The sequence below is a fragment of the Bos indicus x Bos taurus genome, chromosome 10 (genome assembly GCF_003369695.1).
Source record: "Bos indicus x Bos taurus breed Angus x Brahman F1 hybrid chromosome 10, Bos_hybrid_MaternalHap_v2.0, whole genome shotgun sequence".
Classification (NCBI taxonomy): domain Eukaryota; kingdom Metazoa; phylum Chordata; class Mammalia; order Artiodactyla; family Bovidae; genus Bos; species Bos indicus x Bos taurus.
The window spans coordinates 66,030,683-66,054,532 of NC_040085.1; the positions used below are offsets into that span (position 1 = coordinate 66,030,683).

The following is a 23,850-nucleotide window of genomic DNA, read 5'->3' on the forward strand; positions in this document are numbered from 1 at the left end:
AGCTTTGGTGAACAAGGCCCATACTTTATTTTCCAAAGTAGTTTTTATACCTTAAGTTATGCATAGAGGATAATGGGGGAAGGAGTAGAGTCATGCAGTAAGCCAGGCTTTCTTCCTGCAAACTTATCATATGCAAAAGTTTAGGTGATTTGCATCATCTTCTGGCCCGGAGGCCTGTTAACATTTTAAGACCCTTTCTTCAGAAAACTTATTTTTCTCTCAAGGTGATTAGTCAGGTGCCACCCTCCAAAAGCATTAAAGTTGCATTCCTATAGGGCAAAGGTGTGGTGGGCTATAACAAGAAAAAGAATTAACTCAAGGGTCCAAGGTTACAAACATTAAAGCTACTACTTACACCAATTATATTAATCAATACACTGCCAGGGACACAGCAGGTAAGGGATATGGAAACTTAGCAGCAAACATTGGCCCAACACGTGAAAAACCCTTCACCAATACAATTTCTAATCAATCTTTTAACTGCTCAAAGGAATCTGTGTTCAGACAGTTGAGAACATCTCATGCCTCTCACGGTTGTGAACTAAAACATTCTTGTCCCGCCCAGGACAGCCCCTCGTAAAGTCAGAGGTGTAGGTGAGAGCACAAAGCAGTAAAGTAGGCAGACTCTGGTTTTGGGGGTAGATGCTTGAGAATTTCCAGGGGGACTCCTGAGGCTCGATCCTGCCTTTGCGTATGCCGAGCCTCCTTCCTCATGATCTTTGCCACAGGCGGAGTTCCTCACACTGGCTCCTGGCAAGCTACCCTACTAAACTTTAACAGATATTTATCTTTTTTTTTTTCCCAAACACAGATAGGCCTAATATCCAATTTGAGGATTTTTGCTTTGATAGTACATCCTAACTGGCCCCAGATTGATTTACTTTCAGCATTTCATAGTCCCATGATAAAGGCTGATGTGAGAGAGGAACATGAATAAAATTTATTGAGTATTCATTATTTATTTGGCAATAGTTAGAACTGATACTTTCCAAATATCACTCTATTTAATTCCATAGCCCTTAGAAGTAGATTTAGGTATATTTATTTCATGGATGAGGAAAATTAGGCTCAGAGTTTACACAATTCTACATAATTTACCTATGGTCCTAAATCTAGTAGTGTTACACTTGAAATCAACTCTGACTCCAGAGTTCTTGTCTTTCAACTGCATCACCCTATCCACAGTTACAAAGTGTCTACAGTATATATTGTGTTAATACATAGGGATCAGATTGTAGTGAGAGGTAACATTTCTGTCTTAAAGTACTTCTAAACATAAAAAGGTAGAATTAGAGTTCTTTTTTTTACTACAAATGATGCCAAAGTAAGGAATACTTTCCAGAGCATTGTATTCTAGTTCCTTACCCTTAATGTTTTACAGTACGGGTGGGTGAATACTTGAAGGAGTGGGTGAATACTTGAAGCTTTGTGTAGAGCTTTATATTATTGTGATGATGAAAACCTTAATTAATTACATCATTAAAAGGTTATTTGAAAGCTTAATTCAATATTCCTACACAGTGCTTTCCTTTAACATCTAAGAAAAATGAGTCTACTTAGAAATCCAAAATTAGAATTTAATATATTAGTTGGGACTTAATGCACATTATATTCTTCTTTAACAAAAGGAAAAACAGTGATGATCAATACTATAAAATCTGTCAAGTAACTTGAACTTAGAAAAAGAGAAACAGTAAAACAACCAGCAGCTTATTTTTTTTTTAAAATTAACCTTTCAGTGCTGTCTGAATCTTTTTTTGAATTTGCTTATTTTTCTAGGCATTTCCAAGCTGACTAAATTAACCCACCTCAGCATAAATAATAATCTCCTCACTGGTTTGGAAAAGCATATTTTTGATAACATGCTTCATCTGCATTCCCTTTCTCTTGAGAACAACAGAATCACTTCACTGAGTGGTCTACAAAAAGCTTTTACACTAATTGAATTATACGTAAGCAATAACTATATTGCTCTCAATCAGGAGATCTACAATTTAAAGGTGACTATCTGGGGGCACTAATATTTTTATTTTTCTAAAAATTTTATTTATTTATACTATGAAAGTAATACAAGCTCACTATATAGAATTTGGAAAATACAGAATAATGTAAGGAAGAAAATAAAAATTAGGAAAAACAAGGTTTGTTAAAACGTATCTGCATTCAATTTATGTACACATACAAACATGCGAGTGTGTAACCATAGTTGATAGTGTCCCCAGGTTGATAGCTTCACAGAAATATATTTTAGTCCTCAAATAAAATAACCCGATCTCCATTCCTTCTAACTGTGCCTTCCTTAAGTATTTCCAAGGATCACCTAACCTGACTGGGGGATAAGATTCATTAACAGTTCCTCTTCTCAGAGCAGTTCTTGATTATCTTTCACTACTTTCTGGTTCTCACTTATGGCTTCTACCCTCTCTGGTCAGTTCAGTTCAATTTAGTTGCTCAGTCGTGTCTGACTCTTTGCGACCCCATGAATCGCAGCACGCCAGGCCTCCCTGTCCATCACCAACTCCTGGAGTTCACCCAAACTCACATCCATCCAGTCGGTGATGCCATCCAGCCATCTCATCCTCTGTTGTCCCCTTCTCCTCCTCCCCCAATCCCTCCCAGCATCAGAGTCTTTTCCAATGAGTCAACTCTTCTCATGAGGTGGCCAAAGTACTGGAGTTTCAGCTTTAGCATCAGTCCTTCCAAAGAACACCCAGGACTGATCTCCTTTAGAATGGACTGGTTGGATCTCCTTGAAGTCCAAGGGTCTTCTCCAGCACCACAGTTCAAAAGCATCAATTCTTCAGCGCTCAGCGTTCTTCACAGTCCAACTCTCACATCCATACACGACTACTGGAAAAACCATAGCCTTGACTAGACGGACCTTTGTTTGCAAAGTAATGTCTGCTTTGCCCAGTTTTGCTTTCTTTAATTCTCCCCAGGAAACCTCTTATATTGAGGCTTCTGTATAACAGGTTTTACTGGAGGTTTTAATAAAATGGAAGTTTACTACAACAAAGAATAGGGATTTACTTCAAATGTAATGTGGGACTTCATAGTTTCTAAAGTTCAAAGGTCATTTCCTACCACTGAGACTCCCAATGGCCTCTCTCCTTTTGCTGATACCACATTGCTAGGACTTTATCTCCTACCAAAAACTTACATCCATTTCCTGTCTTTTCTTGCTTGCAAACTTATCCTCATCATATTCCCCCAATACAACTACTTCTAGAGCTGTAGAGTCAACCTAATCAACAATAGCTACATAAATACATTATAGACACAGAGTAAGTAGTTTTACCCCCTCAGGGTAAAAAGTCAGGGCCCTTCCTTCACAACAAAGGCACATCAAAATATCTAATAAGGAAGCACATTGAAGTCTGCTACTCCCTTACCAGGCAGAAGCACTTCAGTTTTATCCCTCATCAGAAGACTGTGTTTTTCATTGCTTCATTTCACTATTATATTTGTATATGTGCTTATGTATGTGCTCAGTCATGTCCAGTTCTTTGAGACCCCATGGACTGTAGCACACCAGACTCCTCTGTCCATGGGATTTTCCAGGCAAGAATGCCAGAGTGGGTTGCCATTTCCTCCTCCGGAGGATCTTTCCCACCCAGGGATCGAACTGGCATCTCCCTTGCCTCCTGCATTGGCAGGTGGATTCTTTTACCATTGAGCCACCTGGGAAGCCCATATTTGTATACTACATAATAAGTAACTAAGTAAGTGAAGTTGCTCAGTCATATCCAACTCTTTGCGACCCCGTGGACTGTAGCCTACCAGGCTCCTCCATCCATGGGATTTTCCGGGCAAGAGTACTGGAGTGGGTTGCCATTTCCTTCTCCAGAGGATCTTCCCGACCCAGGGATCGAACCCAGGTCTCCCACATTGTAAGCAAGATGCTTTACCGTCTGAGCCACCAGGGAAGTCATATACTGCATAATAGCCATGTACTATTTAATAGACTGTTATTCCATAAACATAGCGTATGTTTTAAACTTTGCTAAGTTCTTTATAAGTCTTTATCATGGGTAATATATTTAGCACCAATATCCAAAAAGTGATTCTGATCATATAGTATAGACCACTGAAATACTGCACAAAATTATACTTTAATAGTCTGAAAGTGTACTGTAAATAGTACACTCCAAAGATCTCAAATCACTATGGAATGATAGAGTAATTCAAATATTAAAATTCAAGGCTGATTAAACTCTTAAGGGGAAAAAAACAGAGTGAGTATATATGTATATCGCATTAAATGCATTTTTATTATGCAGGGTTTATGCAACCTGGTTATTCTAGACATGTATGGAAACATTATTGTGTGGAATCAAGAAAACTACCGGTTGTTTGTAATATTTCATCTTCCAGAACTGAAAGCTTTGGATGGAATCTCAATTGTAAGTTTTTTGTTGACTCATAGCATTTGGTCCAAACTGCATATTAATATATATCCATAAGTCATAGTCATTTTGAATGTTGCTTAATCACTAGTATGTAAACTTACTATGCTTATTAAAATCTGGATCCCCAAAGCACATTTTAGATCTGGGTTTTAATTTTTTCTCCTTTGGCCAGTTTTTAATTGTCTAAATGAGGTGGCACAGAAGGGAAGATACTGCTTACATTTACACCCACTGAATCCAATGCCTAACAAATAAAGAGCACAATTTTATGAGACAGGATAGAAAAACTGCCCTGGAGCCCTACCATCTTCTTGGGCCTAAAAACTGCTTCCTGTTACCTGGAAAAATACAGTTAAGATTTAAGAAAAACATATTTGAACCAACAAATGGTATGTCAACATTACTAGTAAACTGTACTAGTAAAAAATAACTTTTTTTACTGTGTTAAAAAATAACACAGAACATAGGATTGACTATGAAAGCAATATTTGGAAACCTGAATTCTGTAACAAGCAGGTTCATTCAAGGCTTCTGATTTCCACGTAATAGGATACATGCACAACAAATGTGTGGAGAATAGAAAGTTCCCTGTGTAACACTGCCTAGCACCTGTCAGACAATAAAACTTCAAGTTTCTAGAAAATTGAGAGATAGTTTATGATTATTTGGGACTTTGAGGTACTCTGATAAGATTACTAATTCTAACCTTGCTTTTTTCAAGACCCTCCTCAGAATGAAGAATCAAAACTATTCTCCCCCAACCATGAACAGTTCTCTAGCATGTTGCATACTGGGTTTTTTTCAGGTGTTGGTTTTCACTAAGGGTTGTTTTTAAAACAGGCATATGAAGCTAGTACTGCACGTGCACCAGGGTGGTGTTGAGAATATTATCCTTCCCATCACTCTGTGCCCTCAATTGTAGGGCCACCTCGGAAAGTGCTTTTGGAAGTAAGTGTAGGAAAAACATTTCCCCCTGAAGAAAAGTTATGCTCTCCTCACTGACAATGAGTATTATTTAATTATTTAACTATTTAACTATTTTCCTTTTCACTTTGACTACCTTAAACCTCAGAGCCAAATTTGTGGTTCAGTAACAGAAACCCTGTAGGACTTAAGGTCTCTCTCCCTATCCCAACACTTGATCTCTTCTAACTTACATCATTCACAATCTCTGCTATTTTACTATTTAATTATATGTTCCTCCTGTAAGCTCCACAAAATTTTTGTAGGATGAGGTAGAATATATGAATTGATAATGGGACATGAAGATTAGTCTGAATAACCTAGACTTTAATTGATAGGTAATGGTAAGGCATTGAAGTTTTTGAGTAGGGGAATAACATAATTCAAAATTATATATTAGGAAATTTAACAGCAGTGTTTAGAGCAATGGACAAAAAAACCAATAGGAGTCTATTAGCTTAATCTAGATATGAGGTACTGAGAAACTGAAATGAACCAAGGGGAAATAGTATTATAAATGGAGGGTTGAAAGGTAGAAATACTAGGAAGAGTTGACAGAACTTGGCAACCAATTAAATTTGAAAGATGAGGAAAGGAAAGAATAAAAGAGGTCTATAAGGCTTGAGTCTATGCCAGTAAGAGATATCATAACAGAAATATTATAGGAGGAAAAGTAGTTTCAGGAATAAGATGATTAGTGTTGGACACACTAAGTTTTATATGATAGTGAATCATCTGATTGGAGATGGCAAACAAGCAATTGAAAACACAGGACTAACATCAGATATGGACATTTAATTTACATTTGTTTAGATTTGGAAGTAATTTAAAGAACGTTGCCTAGTTAAAACCAAAAGCATATACCATTGACTAAGGAAAGAGAGTAGAGAAAGTAAATCTAAGTGAGGCTTTAATAACTTCATTTAGTAAATGTAAAGAGGAAAAGAAGCCACCAAAAGTAGATGTAGCAGGAGGTAGAAGGCAACATGATCCTAAAGTGTTTGAGAGGTAAATATACATTGACTTTAGAAATAACATAGTCCAAAGGCTTTATTCTGTGAATGAACACAAAGAACTCCAGAGAATTTAAATGCCTTATTCGAAGTGACATGACTTTTTAATGGTAAAGCATGGACAGCTAAGTCTCACTCTGTCTCCAGGGCTCCATGGGTATATAATCATACCAGGATGTAAGGTAATGTTACTGGAAGTTCCAACTTTGTAATCATGTTGATTTTCCTGGCAACCAGTCCCCATTCTCAGGGACTTTCCAAAAGTCATCTTGTTAAGATAAACTCAGGTGTGGTTGAAAGGCTTGTTAGGAATGGAAGCACGCTCCTTTCACCTGGTGGTTCTGGAGCTATTTTAGGAATCGAAAACAAAAACCACAATATTATAATAAAAGATTCCCAGATGTGAGAGTTGGAACATAAAGAAGCCTGAGCACCAAAGAATTGATGCTTTTGAACTATGGTATTGTAGAAGACTCTTGAGAGTCCCTTGGACAGCAAGGAGATCAAACCAGTCAATCCTTTAGGAAATCAATCCTGAATATTCATTGGAAAGATTGATGCTGAAGCTGAAGCTTCAATGCTTTGGCCACCTGATGCAAAGAACTGACTCATTGGAAAAGACCCTGATGCTGGGAAAGATTGAAGGCAGGAGAAGAAGGAAATGAGAGGATGAGATGGTTGGATGGCATCACTAACTCAATGGACATGAGTTTGAGCAAGTTCCAGGAGATGCTGAAGGACAGGGAAGCCTGGCATGCTGCAGTCCATGGGGTTGCAAAGAGCCAGACATCACTGAGTGGCTGAACAGGAAATTACAAGGGTTTTAGGAGCTATGTGCCAGGAACAGTAGACAAAGACCAAATGTATGTTTCTTGTTATAAATCACAATATCATAGCTCATGCCCTTGTCTTTTTACAGCAAAATGATCATAAATTCAAAAGATTTTAGAATATTGCTATAATCCCATTCAGTTATTATACAGTCCATAATCATGGAAATGTCTCCCAGGGTGAGGCAACTCAGATTTACAGCTTTCCATTGGAGACGTTTGTCAGTTTCCTAAAACAGGAGTAGTCTCAGAAAACATAGCTTCACCCTTTCAAGCATCTGCTATAATTGAACTGAGACAATATCAACTCTTGCTCTAGCCTCTTTTGAGGTAATATAAATAATACTGGATTTCCCTCATTACATTACGTATTCATTAATTCCTTTACCCACAACTTCTCTTCCCCATCCTTTCCATTTATACCCATATTTTTCCACCTCTGGAAGGGACATTAGGTTTGGCCACTGTGCTGGTCTAGATTGCAGACAGCAATACTAGTCTACCATACCTTCCCTCAGCCCACCTCGCTTAAGATTGGGCAAGGTGATAATAGGTGCAAAACAAGTGGGCTGTTTTTGCTACCAGGAAATACAGATACATTCATTGTTAATTCCAATTTTGCCAGATGGAGTGAAGGTAAAATTTACCCCCATCAGGCCTGTAGGAATTCTGACAAAATGTTTAAAAGCATAGTTTCTTGCTTAAAAATGATCCCTATTTCTAGCACTTATAATTACAGGTGTGGTTCTGTGACCACTGCATCGGGTAGGAAAAAAAAAGTTGAGGTGATGTGAGGAAGAAGGAAAGAAAAAGTATGATGATTTTACCAGCATCATCCTTCCTTAGTAAGAAGTGCATAGTCATATCAGCATCCTTCCCCTGTCCCCCAGATCCACCAGAAAACAGACGTCTATCCACTGGGGACACTCTTTTAGCTCCACTCATGTTCACTGAGTGTGAGCACACTCAGAAAGACGTGTAAGCCAGACCCCAGACTGTCATGATTCTATCCCCCCTGTTTTAGACAACCAATGTTTTAATTGCCCGCTCCAATTCTCTATCAAACTACTACTCTGAAAAGGATAGTTTCCTGCCCATTGTTGCACAGTATGGGCTGTAAAGCATGTTCCTTGGTCTGAAGAAATAACCATCAACTGTCCAAATTGGTGTCATATCTTCAGTTCCAGCTCTTTTATACCACTATATGCATTTGCATTTACACTGGATAAGCAAATCCCAGTCCAGGGTCAGGATCTATTCCTGTCAGGACCTATTTGTAGCTCCCCAGGGCTACCAGCCTCAGTCTGACTTGCCAGCTATGTTCAGGGCCTTCCCACAGGGAAATCTGCCACACAGCCATCTGCAGTCTCTGTCTCTTTTGCTGGCAGACGGAACAGTGCTTATTGGCATTTTGTACCTAAGAGGGTGCAAGAGGAATATGTCTAGATTCAGCCTATCTCTGCATTGCTGTAGACCCCCAATGTCCACCTATTTTATAGACCCAGGTGGCCACCTTAAGTGAACATATGGGCCTATCTGCTTGTCGATTTCAATCACCTTCCAAAATTGAAAGTGAGTTCAGATGGGCATCAACGTGCCCTACTTTAATATACCCATCATTTTCCATAGGGCTGTGCCCCATATGGACATCATTTTAACAGGTCAGGTTTTCATTGTTCTCCTGCCTGACCATATGGCCAAGCAGGAACAGTAGATGAAGGTTTCTTATTATTATCAGAGTAACACACCAGAGAACTCACCACGGTGTTATTCCTCAGGTCCCAAGGTCTCTAGCTGGTCTGCCTTCTTCTCTGAACCTTTCAGTCTCCTATGTGTATTTTATATGTAATATCCAGAAGGTTTGGCTGTACTTAGTATGAAATAGGGAGAAATGAGTCCACTCCGTTTTGACCTGGAACCAAAGAATTAAAGACATTTAGTCATCTGTAAACCTGGAGTAGGGCATGGCAACCCACTCCAGTACTCTTGCCTAGAGCATTCCATGGACAGAGGAGCCTGATGGGCTACAGTCCTTGGGGGTCACAAAGACTTGGACCCAATTGAGTGACTAAGCACAGCACAATCATCTGTAAGAGAGGACATCACTTTCTAAATATCCTCATATACAGGAACCACCAGAGACTGAGTGTGCAAAAGATTTGTTTGGTGGCAGACTTACTTCTGACATGATTGCTGAACGACAAGGACACCCAAACTTCACCCAAATGCAAGAACTAAATTGGACTTCATCATCCATCAGGTACAATCATTTTATTATATGCTATTTGATATTTGAGGGCTTCCCTGGCAGCTCAGTGGTAAACAATCCATTCGCCAAGCAGGAGATGTGGTTTCAATCCATGAGTCGGGGATATCCCCTGGAGTAGGAAATGGCAACCCACTCCAGTATTCTTGCCTGGGAAGTCCCATGCACTGAGGGGCCTGGCAGTTGCAAGGACAATAAGGTCCCAAGTTTTAGACATGACTAAACAATAGCAATTTGATATTATAATTAAATGTGTAGTCATTATTATTTTTGTAAGGTTTATAATTTATACATCTTATCCAAATATAGCCAATAATTCAGAAAATTGACCACCCTACTTCACAATCTCATATTAATTTTTCCATCTTTGAAGTGCATTAATAACTTTTATTATCACACATTATGATTAAAAATGTCATCAAGCTCTTTCTAAGACTTTTTATTTCTATTTTATTTTATAACCAAGTTTTTTAAATGGGAACATACTATGTTTGCTCATCACATTGTATCATTCTAATCCAGCATTATCTGGCTTTCACTGTTAGCATTCCTCTGATGCTGTTCTCATGAATGTTATCATTGTTAGATAATGATAATGGTTAATAAATCCTTTTCTCTTCTTTTTTCTATTCTGTACTCTTCATAGGCAGATATCTTCAGCCGTAGTTTTAATTTATGATGAACCCCTAATTTAGCCTGAACCTGGGCTCCTCTTTTGAATATTTGCTCCCTAGATAGCATCTAGGAAATAATATTCTCCTGTTGTTGCCCAAGCCAAAAATCTAGGGTCCACATCTCTCTCTCCTTTGTCCTCCATTTTTAATTAATCACTACATTCTCCAGAGTCTGTGTCTTAAGTTTGTGTCATAGTTCCCTCTACCTTCTTTCCATAGTCATTGCCATTGTCCTAGATTGGAGAATTACCTATTTTAGAAACTATTGTTTTTTGTCTCATATAACCTTACCTGCAAGTCTATTATCCATACTGCCTACTACAATGCAAGTTTTATCAGATCACTTCCCTTCTCAACATCTGTCAGTGGCTTTCCACTGTAGAGAGAATAAAATTTTAAATCTCTTTGATGACATGGGAGGCCCTTTCATTGCCAGTCCATTTTTATCTCTTGTAATCATTCATTACCTTTACTGCACCATAACTGTTTATACTCCAGAAATTCTAAAATATTCTATTCCTTAATCTCAGTCACAAAATGCTGTTTCATGTTTCTACCTTTGCTTGCAGCTGTTTCACTGCCGGGAACTCTTTCTTGCCTGACAGATGCCCCAAATTCTCCAAGTCTCATTTTAAGATCTTTCTTCCTGGTGAAGTCATTTCTGACTTCCCCAAATAGGTTTTTCTTTCCCTAAAATTCAGTTATACCTAATCGTATTGTGGCAGTTTTCCTTTTTTTTTATTAGTTTTTCTGTATCCCATTTCTTGAGTGCATGGACAGTGTCTTTCATATTTGTAGACTTTCTAAACACATCTTCTGCACTTAGGAAATAACTAATGAAAACATGTTGAAAGAATAAGCAGCTTACTAATGGATAAAGTATGTTATAATTATAACTTAAGAGTTGAGGATTTAAAGATGTGGTTAGGCTTTTGTGCAGCAAAGGAAACCATCAACAAAATGAAAACACAACCTACTGAATGCGTAAAATTATTTTCAAATTATATGACCAACAAGGGGTTAATATCCAAAATATATAAACAGTTCATACAATTCAGTGTAAAAAAAAAAACCTGATTAAAAATGGGCAGAAGATCTGAGTTGACATTTTTACAGAACTAACATATGACCCAGCAATTCTATTCCCAGGCATTCATCTGGGAAAAAAAAAATGAAAAATACTAATTAAAAAAATATATGCACCCCTATGTTCATAGCAGCATTATTTACAATTGCCAAGATATGCAAGCAGCCTAAATGGCCATAAACAGATAATACATAAGATATAGTATATATGTGTACCATAGAATAGTACTCAGCCACAAAAGAGAACAGAATTGTGTCATTTGCAGTAACATAGGTGGAGGGTATCATGCTAAGTGAAATAAGTCAGACAGAGAAAGACAAATACTATATGATATCACTTGTATGTGATCTAAAAAATAAAACTAGTGAATATAACAAAAAAAAAAAAGACTCACAGATACAGAGAATAAACCTGTGGTTATTGGGGAAAGGGAAGGTGGGAGCAAAATAGGGGTAGGAGACTGAGCTACATATAGTCTGTATAAAATAAATAAACTACAAGAATATATTATACAGCAAAGGGAATATAGCCAATATTTTACAATAACTGTGAATGGAGTGTAATCTTTAAAAATTGTGAATCACTATGTTGTACATCTGAACTTTATATACATTTGTACATCAACTATACCTCAATTTAGAAAAGAAAGAAATGAAATAAACTGATATATCTTTAAAAAGAAGGAATCAGAGCAAGGTGATTTAGCTTTATGCTTTTCTTCATAACTCAAATGAAGGTAAAAAAGTTTTAAAGCTATCAACTAGGAATCAAGCATTCTGACTAATTACCAAAACATCCGTATAAGGTGGAATGCCATAAAAGTTTTCAGGAAATTACACAGAAAACTGTTTTCAAAGACCTTACCTACTTTCTCCTTTTCTTTCCCATCCCAAACCTTTTCCTGGCATTTCAGAAATAACCTGTTTCATATATATCCTCTACAGTTTACAACTGAATATCTTTTGGATTACCGTATCAACTTCACTATGATTTCATGAGCACGTATGTGAATTTATAAAGAAATTGGATGTTTCTTTTATGATAGTGCTGTTTATGTGGTAATAGACATATTTCTTAAGTCAATGGAATTCTATGTAATTTTTCTTACACATATACCCAACAAAAATATGTATTTATCGGATCATTTGATCCATACATTTTATATTATGGCAATTGTTTTTCATAGAATTTGTCAGATAAATTTTTCAAAATGGCTTTGGTGTTACATGTGAGAGATTTCACCAATATAATATGCCCATTAAAGTTATAACTGTATTTACTCTGTCTCAATTCAGAACTGTGGATTTGATTCCAGTTGACCAGTTCAGAAATGTGTGTAATGTGAATCTACAGAACAATAATCTCACCTCATTCAGTGGATTAATCTATCTGCCTAATGTGAAGGTGAGTCACTCACAAATTTTCTTTTCTTCTTTTAAGATTTTCAGTGCAGGTTGTAATCTTCTTTACTTTAGACTAAAATGTATATTCATGTCATTAAAGAAATTATTTTTCCTAAAGCAATTTTTCACCAAGAAAAAAAGTATTACTTCCCAAAGTGATTTCAGTTCAGTTCAGTTCAGTTCAGTTGTGTCCGACTCTTTGCGACCTCATGAATTGCAGCATACCAGGCCTCCCTGTCCATCACCAACTCCCAAAATTCACTCAAACTCACGTCCATTGAGTCGGTGATGCCATCCAGCCATCTCATCCTCTGTCGTCCCCTTTTCCTCCTGCCCCTCAATTTTATGTGATTGTCTTATAAGCAGTGAATCTTCCTCTCTAATAGGAGATGGGATGGAAAGCTGCCTCTGTCATGAGCGAAGTTGGAGGGCACTGTGGTTCTCAAAGCAGCCTCATTGCCTCCTGTCCTATAGGTTTGAGACATTTACTAAGGCCTTTTAAACTTAGGGAAATAACAATCTCTCCAACTAAAGAGTTATTTCATCTAAATAAAGCTTGGAGAAGTCAGGAGTACAGATTGAGAAAGTTGAGCAGCTTTCTAGGGTCTTCATTATTTTGTCTGAAATGGTGTCATTTCTCAGCATGTCAAATAATAAAAAACACTTTCAAAGTCAAATCCAGACAATTTGGGACATAAAAATTTGTCATTGTTAACACTAATATATTAAATTATGTTGTATAGTCCAAGTTTTATCCATAGCATCTTAACAGTTTTTAGGATGGTGATAACCTCAAACCAAAGATATATATACAGCATCATTCATATTTTAATAGCTGAGTAATCATGGATTCTTTCTGTAGGTGTTATGCCTAAACTATAACCATATTGAATCAATCATACCCCGACTAAAACCTCAGACTCACTTGACCAGTAGACAACTGCTCTACCAGAAAGTGCCTTCAAGTGGCTATGGGCAGCAAGGAACTTCAAAAATGAACAGGTATTATTCTTTTTTTACAACTATAAATAATTTTGGTTGGGAATTTTAAAAGCAGTCATATCAATGCCAGTAGTAACATACATTTAGCTTATTTAATACTTAATAGCTGCCTAGCAAAAATAAACTTTATAAATAAAAAGACACCAAAATACTCCTTTGTTATTGTTTTTCCCTGCTTCTTCCATTTCATACCCTTATTGTAAAAAAGAAAAAAGTAAAAGAAAAAACCTTGTATGTTTAAGAACTGTGGGTTGTGTTTTTTTTTTCTTTTGAGATACAATTCACATACCATAACACTTACCCTTTATGTACAATTCAACATTAGTCATGAGGGAAATGCAAATTAAAACCACAATATGATACTTCAACTCCATTAGAATGGCTGTAATAAAAAATGTAGACATCTAAGTGTGAAATTCCTGAGTCAACTTCTTAAAAAACTGCCACACTCTTTTCCAAAGTGGTTGTACCAAATTCCATTACCAAAAAAAGTTTTGAGGGTTTTAATTTCCCCATATTCTCACCAACATTTGTCTACATTTTTTATTACAGCCATCCTAATGGAGTTAAAGAAGTATCTTAGTGTGGTTTTAATTTTCATTTCCCTTATGACTAATGTTGAGCAGCTTTTCATATGCTTATTAGCCATTATTTTATCTTATTTGGTGACTGCCTGTTTAAATATTTTGCTTATTTTTCAGTTATGCTGTTTGGGTTTTTATTATTAAATTCATCAAATATTCTGGATACAACACCTTTATCAAATAAATGATTTACAAGTATTTTTCTCTAAACATGTGGCTTGTCTTTATGTTTTCTTAAATGATATCTTTTAAAAGAATTTAAGTTTTGATAAAGTCCAATCTATCAACTTTTTCTCTTACAGATTATCATGTTGTTGTACCTAAGAACTCTTTGCCTAACCTAAGGTTACAAAGATTTTCTCATGATTTCCTCAAGAAATTTTTTTTCTCTTACATTTAGGACTATAATCCATTTTGAGTTTATTTTTGTATATATTGTGAAGTAAAATGTGAGGGCTAAATTGAATAGCCTTGGTAACTTTGTTGAAAATCAATTGACTATAACTGTAGAAGTTTATTTCTGGATTCTTTATTCTATTCCATTGATCTGTGAGTCTGTCCTCCTACGATTTCCAGACTGGTTTGATTACTGCAGCTTTATAAGTTTTGAAATCAGGAAATATAAGCCCTCCAACCTTATTCTTTTCAAAGATTATTTTAGATATTCTGGGTTGTTTGCATTTCCTCATAAATGCAATGATGAGATGGTTATTTTCTGGAGAAAAAGAAAAGGGAGAAAACCTGCTAGACTTTGATAGAGATTGAATTGATTCTATTAATCAATTTTGGCAGAACTACTGTCTTAGTAGTAATAGTCTTCTACTGTGTGAACATGAGATTTTTCTCTATTCATTTAGATCTTTAATTTATCTCAGCAATGTTTTGTAGTCTTCTATGTATACATTTTCAGTTCCTTTTATTAATTTTTTCTGAAGTATTTTATCATTTTTTATAGTATTGTAAACAAAGTCTCAATTTCATTCTTAGTTATTACAGATGTATAGATATTCAATTGATTTTTGTATATTAATCTTTTACCCTGTATCTTCATGAATTAATTTATTGGTGCAATGATAGGGTTTTTTTTTTTTTTTGGTGGATTCCTTCAGATTTTCTAAATACAAGATCATGTCATCTGAGAATAAAGACAGTTTTACCACTTCCTTTCCAATCTAGAGTTGTTGCTGTTCAGTCGCTCAGTCATGTCAGACTCTTTGCAGCCCCATGGACTGCAGCACACCAGGCTTCCTTGTCCTTCACCATCTACCAGAGCTTGCTCAAACTCATGTCCATTAAGTCAGTGATGCCATCCAACCGTCTCATCCTCTGTCGTCCCCTTCTCCTCCTGCCTTCAATCCTTCCCAGCATCAGAGTCTTTTCTAATGTGTAGGCTCTTCACATCAAGTGGCCAAAGTATTGGAGGTTCAGCTTAAGCATCAGCCCTTCCAATGAATATTCAGGATTGATTTCCTTTAGGATTGACTGATTTGATCTCCTTGCTGTCCAAGGGACTGTCAAGAGTCTTCTCCAATACTACAGTTCAAAAAGCATCAATTCTTCAGCGCTCGTCCTTCTTTATGGTCCAACTCTCACATCTGTACATGACTACTGGAGAAACCATAGCTTTGACTAGATGGACCTTTGTTGACAGAGTAATGTCTGTACTTTTTAATACACTGTCAAGGTTTGTCATAGCTTTTCTTCCAAGGAGCAAGTGTCTTTTAATTTCATGGCTGCAGTCACCATCTGTAGTGATTCTGGAGCCCAAGAAAATAAAGTCTGTCACTAATTTTTTTCTTTTTCTTGCCTGATTGTGCCAGCTGTTGCTTTTTATTCTGAGTAACACTTTCTGTATTTCTTTGCTTTTTATCATATAAAACTGATTTTAAAGAAGAAAAAGTGATTATTATATGAATTATAAAGGCAGAATGATATAGCTTAATTTGCTCTATTAGTAAATTCATTCTTTTCCTTCAATTTATAGTAAGTACATAATAAACTCGGAGAAGGCAATGACAACCCATTCCAGTACTCTTGCCTGGAAAATCCTATGGATGGAGGATCCTGGTAGGCTACAGTCCATGGGGTCGCAAAGAGTCGGACACAACTAAGCAACTTCACTTCCACTTTTCACTTTCATGCACTGGAGAAGGAAATGGCAACACACTCCAGTATTCTTCCCTGGAGAATCCCAGGGACGGGAGCCTGGTTGGCTGCCGTCTGTGGGGTCGCACAGAGTCAGACACGACTGAAGCAACTTAGCAGCAGCATAATAAACTGCCTTTTTATGTTTATGCTGCTGCAGCTGCTGCTGCTAAGTCACTTCAGTAGTATCCGACTCTGTGCGACCACATAGACGGCAGCCCACCAGGCTCCCCTGTCCCTGGGATTCTCCAGGCAAGAACACTGGAGTGAGTTGCCATTTCCTTCTCCAATGCATGAAAGTGAAAAGTGAAAGTGAAGTCGCTCAGTCGTGTCTGACTCCTAGCGACCCCATGGACTGCAGCCCACCAGGCCCCTCCGTCCATGGGATTTTCCAGGCAAGAGTACTGGAGTGGTTTGCCATTACCTTCTCCGTTTTATGTTTATACAAACAGCTAATTTGAAATTAAGTTTATGGGCCAAACTGACATTTGTGTTTCAGAGATACAACGAGCAGTGAAAATTTGCCTCCAATAATGAACAGTTTAGAAGTTCTTCATTTGGGCTACAATGGAATTTGTAATTTGATTCAGCTGCAACTTAACAGACTAAGAAATTTAAAATTTCTCTTTCTTCAGGGTGAGTAGCAACATTATTAATGTGTGAGTCTTTATTATTAAAAACTGACTTGATTATCATTCTATTTTGAAAGCAGTTATAAGTATCACTGTTAGAACAGATTCATTGACAAAAATATTTGAGTAATCACAACTGGGTTTATCTTGAGTTATTTATATAAATAATGTAAATGCAATATTCTAGGGCTATAGAAGATTGCATTCTAGCTCACCAAAGCACATGCATTTTTTATCCAGTATGAATGACATAATAAGGGCTGGGACTAGAATGGTGTCATGGTGTCAGTGGAAAGGGTGAGTAAAAGGGGGGAGTCCAAAAAGTTGTTTAAAAGAAGTAAATATTAGGACTTAGTGACTAAATATACAAGGAGAGAAAAATAGTTCAGGATGTTTTCATGCTTTCATTAAGACATTGGCAAACACATTTCTAAAGCTAGGGGGAGGATAATGTTGTGACCACTCTGAGACATAAAAATGGAAACTTTTTCAAGTAGTGGTACTGGACCACAGATCAGAACTGGAGATGTATAGTTTAGAATTATCCCAGTGGAGGTGATAGGTCAAGTCATAGTATATGTGCTTCTTTAGGAAATAATGATAAAAGAGAAAGAATGAAAAGCCGAAAAGACATGTAGAGACACAACTCCCCCCACTACCTCTCAATAATTCCCTTCCACACCCCGTTCCCGGCATTAAGAAGGCTGGGAAAAAAAGAACGAGCAGAGGAGTCATTCAAGAAATTTTGAAAGAAAACCAAGAAATACAAACTCGCGATGTCAGGAGAAAAAGGGTGATTGACCAAAGTCAGATGAGGAAAAGAATGAGGCCTGTGAAAAGAATATTGGATGTAGACAATTGGATTCAACAAAAAGGAAACACTGGTAACCTTCAGAGTATCAGATTTGGAACTGTGGGAAACTATTGGATAGGCAGTAAAAACAATAGAGGTTAGAGGCTGCATGTTTAAGGAACTTGTCCTTGAAAAATAGGTAAGAGATGGTAGCTAGTGAAGTTATGAGCATATTTGAAGGTTTGCCAAGAAAAAGCACTGGTCATAGCAAACACCCTCTTCCAACAACACAAGAGAAGACTCTACACATGGACATCACCAGATGGTCAACACCAAAATCAGATTGATTATATTCTTTGCAGCCAAAGATGGAGAAGCTCTATACAGTCAACAAAAACAAGACCAGGAGCTGACTGTGGCTCAGATCATGAACTCCTTATTACCAAATTCAGACTGATACTGAAGAAAGTAGGGAAAACCACTAGACCATTCAGGTATGACCTAAATCAAATCCCTTATCATTATACAGTGGAAGTGAGAAATAGATTTAAGGGCCTAGATCTGATAGATAGAGTGCCTGATGAGCTATGGAATGAGGTTCGTGACATTGTACAGGAGATAGGGATCAAGACCATCCCCATGGAAAAGAAATGCAAAAAAGCAAAATGGCTGTCTGGGGAGGCCTTACAAACAGCTGTGAGAAGAAGAGAAGTGAAAAGCAAAGGAGAAAAGTAAAGATATAAACATCTGAATGCAGAATTCCAAAGAATAGCAAGAAGAGATAAGAAAGCCTTCCTCAGCGATCAATGCAAAGAAATAGAGGAAAACAACAGAATGGGAAAGACTAGAGATCTCTTCAAGAAAATTAGAGATACCAAGGAAACATTTCATGCAAAGATGGGCTCAATAAAGGACAGAAATGGTATGGACCTAACAGAAGCAGAAGATATTAAGAAGAGGTGGCAGGAATACACAGAAGAACTGTACAAAAAAGATCTTCATGACCCAGATAATCATGATGGTGTGATCACTCACCTAGAGCCAGACATCCTGGAATGTGAAGTCAAGTGGGCCTTAGAAAGCATCACTACCAACAAAGCTAGTGGAGGTGATGGAATTCCAGTTGAGCTATTCCAAATCCTGAAAGATGATGCTGTGAAAGTGCTGCCCTCAATATGCCAGCAAATTTGGAAAACTCAGCAGTGGCCACAGAACTGGAAAAGGTCAGTTTTCATTCCAATCCCAAAGAAAGGCAATGTCAAAGAATGCTCAAACTACTGCACAATTGCACTCATCTCACACACTAGTAAAGTAATGCTCAAAATTCTCCAAGCCGGGCTTCAGCAATACGTGAACCGTAAACTTCCTGATGTTCAAGCTGGTTTTAGAAAAGGCAGAGGAGCCAGAGACCAAATTGCCAACATCCACTGGATCATGGAAAAAGCAAGAGAGTTCCAGAAAAACGTCTATTTCTGCTTTATTGACTATGCCAAAGCCTTTGACTGTGTGGATCACAATAAACTGTGGAAAATTCTGAAAGAGATGGGAATACCAGACCACCTGACCTGCCTCTTGATAAATTTGTATGCAGGTCAGGAAGCAACAGTTAGAACTGGACATGGAACAACAGACTGGTTCCAAATAGGAAAAGGAGTACGTCAAGGCTATATATTGTCACCCTGCTTATTTAACTTATATGCAGAGTACGTCATGAGAAATGCTGGGCTGGAAGAATCACAAGCTGGAATCAAGATTGCCGGCGAAATCTCAATAACCTCAGATATGCAGATGACACCACCCTTATGGCAGAAAGTGAAGAGGAACTAAAAAGCCTCTTGATGAAAGTGAAAGAAGAGAGTGAAAAAGTTGACTTAAAGCTCAACATTCAGAAAACGAAGATCATGGCATCTGGTCCCATCACTTTATGGGAAATAGATGGAGAAACAGTGGAAACAGTGTCAGACTTTATTTTGGGGGGCTCCAAAATCATTGCAGATGGTGACTGCAGCCATGAAATTAAAAGACGCTTACTTCTTGGAAGAAAAGTTATGACCAACCTAGATAGCATATTCAAAAGCAGAGATATTACTTTGCCAACAAAGGTCCGTCTAGTCAAGGCTATAGTTTTTCCGGTGGTCATGTATGGATGTGAGAGTTGGACGGTGAAGAAGGCTGAGTGCCAAAGAATTGATGCTTTTGAACTGTGGTGTTGGAGAAGACTCTTGAGAGTCCCTTGGACTGCAAGGAGATCCAACTTGTCCATTCTGAAGGAGATCAGCCCTGGTGTTCTTTGGAAGAAATGATGCTAAAGCTGAAACTCCAGTACTTTGGCCACCTCATGAGAAGAGTTGACTCATTGGAAAAGACTCTGATGCTGGGAGGGATTGGGGGCAGGAGGAGAAGGGGACGACAGAGGATGAGATGGCTGGATGGCATCACTGACTCGATGGACGTGAGTCTGAGTGAATTCCAGGAGTTGGTGATGGACAGGGAGGCCTGGCGTGCTGGGATTCATAGGGTCGCAAAGAGTCGGACACAACTGAGCGACTGAACTGAATTGAAAGAGGTCAGTTAGGTTAAAGATACAGAACAGGAGGAGACAGAAAATTCTAAGGTCAGTTTAAAAGGAGAAGAGGTAAAAAGCTGTAGAGAAGTACAGAAATGTGGGCAGTAATAAGGTAAGGTCATGCCAGGATATATCAGAGAGTTAATGAATCTACATTTCACCTGCTGGATTAAATTTGCTAAGATGGTAGAAAAGTCTTTAGGGAAAGGGCAGGGTGGGGCTGTAGGGAAGCAAATTAGATTCTTAAGGATTAAGAGCTAAATTTATCTAAAATGTAACTAGTTAAATAAGTGGAAATTTTTAAAGAGTGGCAAATTCCGCTAGTCATAGAAATATAAGATCCCTGAAGTCACATTTAGCATTGTTTTTTTAGAGTTCTCTTTCTTAAATATGTTTAATGGGCATTCTAAAGTGAATAATGCCCCAAAACATGCTACCGTAGATATTATTCAACACTTAAAGCTATCTCATGTGATTTTTATACCACTAGATTTAAATATTAAAAGTGACAGTCCAAATACATAATTTTTTGAAAGTGACTTACAACTGAGTCATTTTTCTTAATCTGACTTAATAGACTTCTTTTCATTTATAAGTAAGACACTGGTAATGTTTCAATTTAATTGTGTGATTTAATTCTTTTCAATTTTATTGAAGGTTATGATGTTATCAATTTCTCTAAAGAATAAAATAAAATAAGATAAATTTCCCATATTTCATCCATTCTGAAACACTCCCTTTAATATTTTAACATCTTGAAATCAGGTGGTACCTTAATTGATGGCATAGTTTATCTAGCTGAGATTTTTTTCCCTTTCTTAGCATACACAAAATATTTACCTATCTTAACAATGTTGACATCTTAAATTCTATGAAATATGTTAACTTACAAAGAGAAGAATTCCAAGAAAGTGGAATCACATATTCAGTAATTTATTAGTTTTCTAGGACTGCCATAACAAAGTACCACAGACTGGATGACTTAAGCAACAAAAATTTATTTCCTCACAGTTTTTGGCCAGAGTCCAAGATTAAGATGTCAGCAGGGTTGGTCACTTCCGCAGCCTCTTTTCTTTACTTGTAATTGTACTCTGTATCTTTGCATGGTCTTCCCCTCTGTGTCTATGTCCTAATCTCCTCTTCATATAGACACCAGTGATACTGGATTAGTGCTCACCTAGAGGATGAGATGGCTGGATGGCATCACTGACTGGATGGACATGAGTCTGGGTGAACTCCGGGAGTTGGTGATGGACAGAGAGGCCTGGCATGCTGCGATTCATGGGGTCGCAAAGAGTCGGACACGACTGAGCGACTGAACTGAACTGAACTGAATGACCTCATTTATTTAACATTAGTTACCTCTTTGAAAACCCAAATACAGTCACATTCTGAGGGACTAGGGGTTAGGACTTCAACATATAAATATGAGGAGACACAATTCAGTCCAATAATAAACGAGGATAAATAGTGGGTGAAAGACTGAATGACATAGTAGTAGCAGCACCGTAAAAGGTCCAGGTTAGGCCTAGTGTTGCTACCGTTATGTCATTCAGCAAGACAATTTCTCTGACCCTCAGTTTTCTGATGATTCAGTTCAGTTCAGTCGCTCACTTGTGTCCGACTCTTTGCGACCCCATGAATCCCAGCACGCCAGGCCTCCCTGTCCATCACCAACTCCTGGAGTTCACACAAACTCAGGTCCATCAAGTCAGTGATGCCATCCAGCCATCTCATCCTCTGTCGTCCCCTTCTCCTCCTGCCCCCAGTCCCTCCCAGCGTCAGAGTCTTTTCCAATGAGTCAACTCTTCGCGTGAGGTGGCCAAAGTACTGGAGTTTCAGCTTTAGCATCATTCCCTCCAAAGAAATCCCAGGGCTGATCTCCTTCAGAATGGACTGGTTGGATCTCCTTGCAGTCCAAGGGACTCTCAAGAGTCCACATATGAGTGATATCATATGGTATTTGTCTTTCTCTTTTTGACTTATTTCACTTAGCCTGATAATCTCTAGGTCCATTCATGTAGTTGCAAATGAAATTATTTCATTCTTTTTTATGGCCGAGTAATATTCCATTGTATACATGTACCACATCTTTATCCATTCATCTGTCTATGGACATTTATGTTGTTTCCATGTCTTGTAAATGGAAGTGGCTCTTGTAAATAGTGCTGCAGTGAACATTGGAGTGGAAGTATCTTTTTGGTTTATTGTTTTCTCCAGATAAATTCCTAGGAGTGGGATTGCTGAATAATATGGCAACTCTATTTTTAGTTTTTTGAGGCAGCTCCATACTGTTCTCCACAGTGTCTGCACCAATTTATATTCCCACCAGTAGTATAGAGGGTTTCCTTTTCTCCACACCCTCTCCAGAATTTGCTATTTGTGGACTTTTTCATGATGGCCATTCTGATCAGTGTGAGGTGGCACTTCATTGTAGTATGAATTGCATTTTGTCTAATAATGAGTGATATTGAGCATCTTTTCATGTGCCTCTTGGCCATCTGTATTTCTTCTTTGGAGAAATGTCTATTTAGGTTTTCTGCCCATTTTTTAATTGGGTTGCTTGTTTTTCTTGTTACTGAGTTGTATGAGCTAGGAAGCATATCTTTTGCACCATTTTATACATCTACTTTTATCAGTATCAACTATTTTAGCACTTAACTGTTGAAGAGACAGATTGGGTCAATTCACTACATTTTCTACATCGTATCTTGATCTTTCACACATAAAGGAATAATTTTACCTAGTATTATTTGATGATGATGCTACCTTCCTATAAATTAATGTTTTTCTCCTTGGAAACATGTTCTTTTAATACTTCACTTTTAAAAAATCATTTGATAAAAATATTTAAACAAAGATAGTTAACTTATTCAGTTTGGGCTCACTTGACGTATCATGAGTTACCTTTTTTCAGGAAATGAAATCAGTCAAATTGAAGGACTTGACAACTTAGAAGTCCTTCAAGAATTGGTAGTGGACCATAACCGCATCAGAGCGTTTAATGACAGTGCCTTTGCCAAACCAAGCTCTCTGTTGGCACTTCACCTGGAGGAAAACAGACTACGAGAGCTGAGCAAATTACAACCTTTGGTAAAACTAGAGAAACTCTTCCTAGGATATAATAAAATCCAGGTAACATTATTTTGTTTTGTTATAAGATTTGCAAGACTTAACCCCTCTAAACAGAAAGCTGTCAAACACACCAATGAATATTTTGCTAGTGAGCTACTTATCACTTATATGACATGTAAATACTCTGGGATGCAGAAATGCTCACCCTACTTCTAGACTTATAAACCTGACCAACCCACATGCATCTGCCTGGATATCCTCTAAGAGATCTTTTTAGTTCCTGACTGCTGTTGGTCTGAGCTGTTTGTGCATCTCAACCCCAGACTCCCTCTGGGCCTTTAAGCTTAACATTTGTACTTGGTCTACGTTACGTTTGAATCAACTCCTGATAATGAACTTTGACTTGGC

The 23,850-nt window shown here is 37.6% G+C and overlaps 1 protein-coding gene across 3 annotated transcripts in view; it reads left to right on the forward strand.

The window, feature by feature from the left end:
* LRRC9 (leucine rich repeat containing 9) overlaps nucleotides 1–23,850 on the forward strand; it is a 121,060-nt gene that overhangs the window by 79,973 nt on the left and 17,237 nt on the right. For 2 of the 3 annotated variants that reach the window (XM_027554242.1, XM_027554240.1), the window contains exons 22-28: nucleotides 1,780–2,000; nucleotides 4,281–4,403; nucleotides 9,345–9,475; nucleotides 12,538–12,646; nucleotides 13,508–13,647; nucleotides 16,876–17,012; nucleotides 23,285–23,502. In XM_027554242.1, the coding sequence (XP_027410043.1) occupies nucleotides 1,780–2,000; nucleotides 4,281–4,403; nucleotides 9,345–9,475; nucleotides 12,538–12,646; nucleotides 13,508–13,647; nucleotides 16,876–17,012; nucleotides 23,285–23,502 (1,079 nt within the window). The remainder of the gene's footprint in view (nucleotides 1–1,779; nucleotides 2,001–4,280; nucleotides 4,404–9,344; nucleotides 9,476–12,537; nucleotides 12,647–13,507; nucleotides 13,648–16,875; nucleotides 17,013–23,284; nucleotides 23,503–23,850) is intronic. The other variant, XM_027554243.1, reaches the window with a different exon arrangement.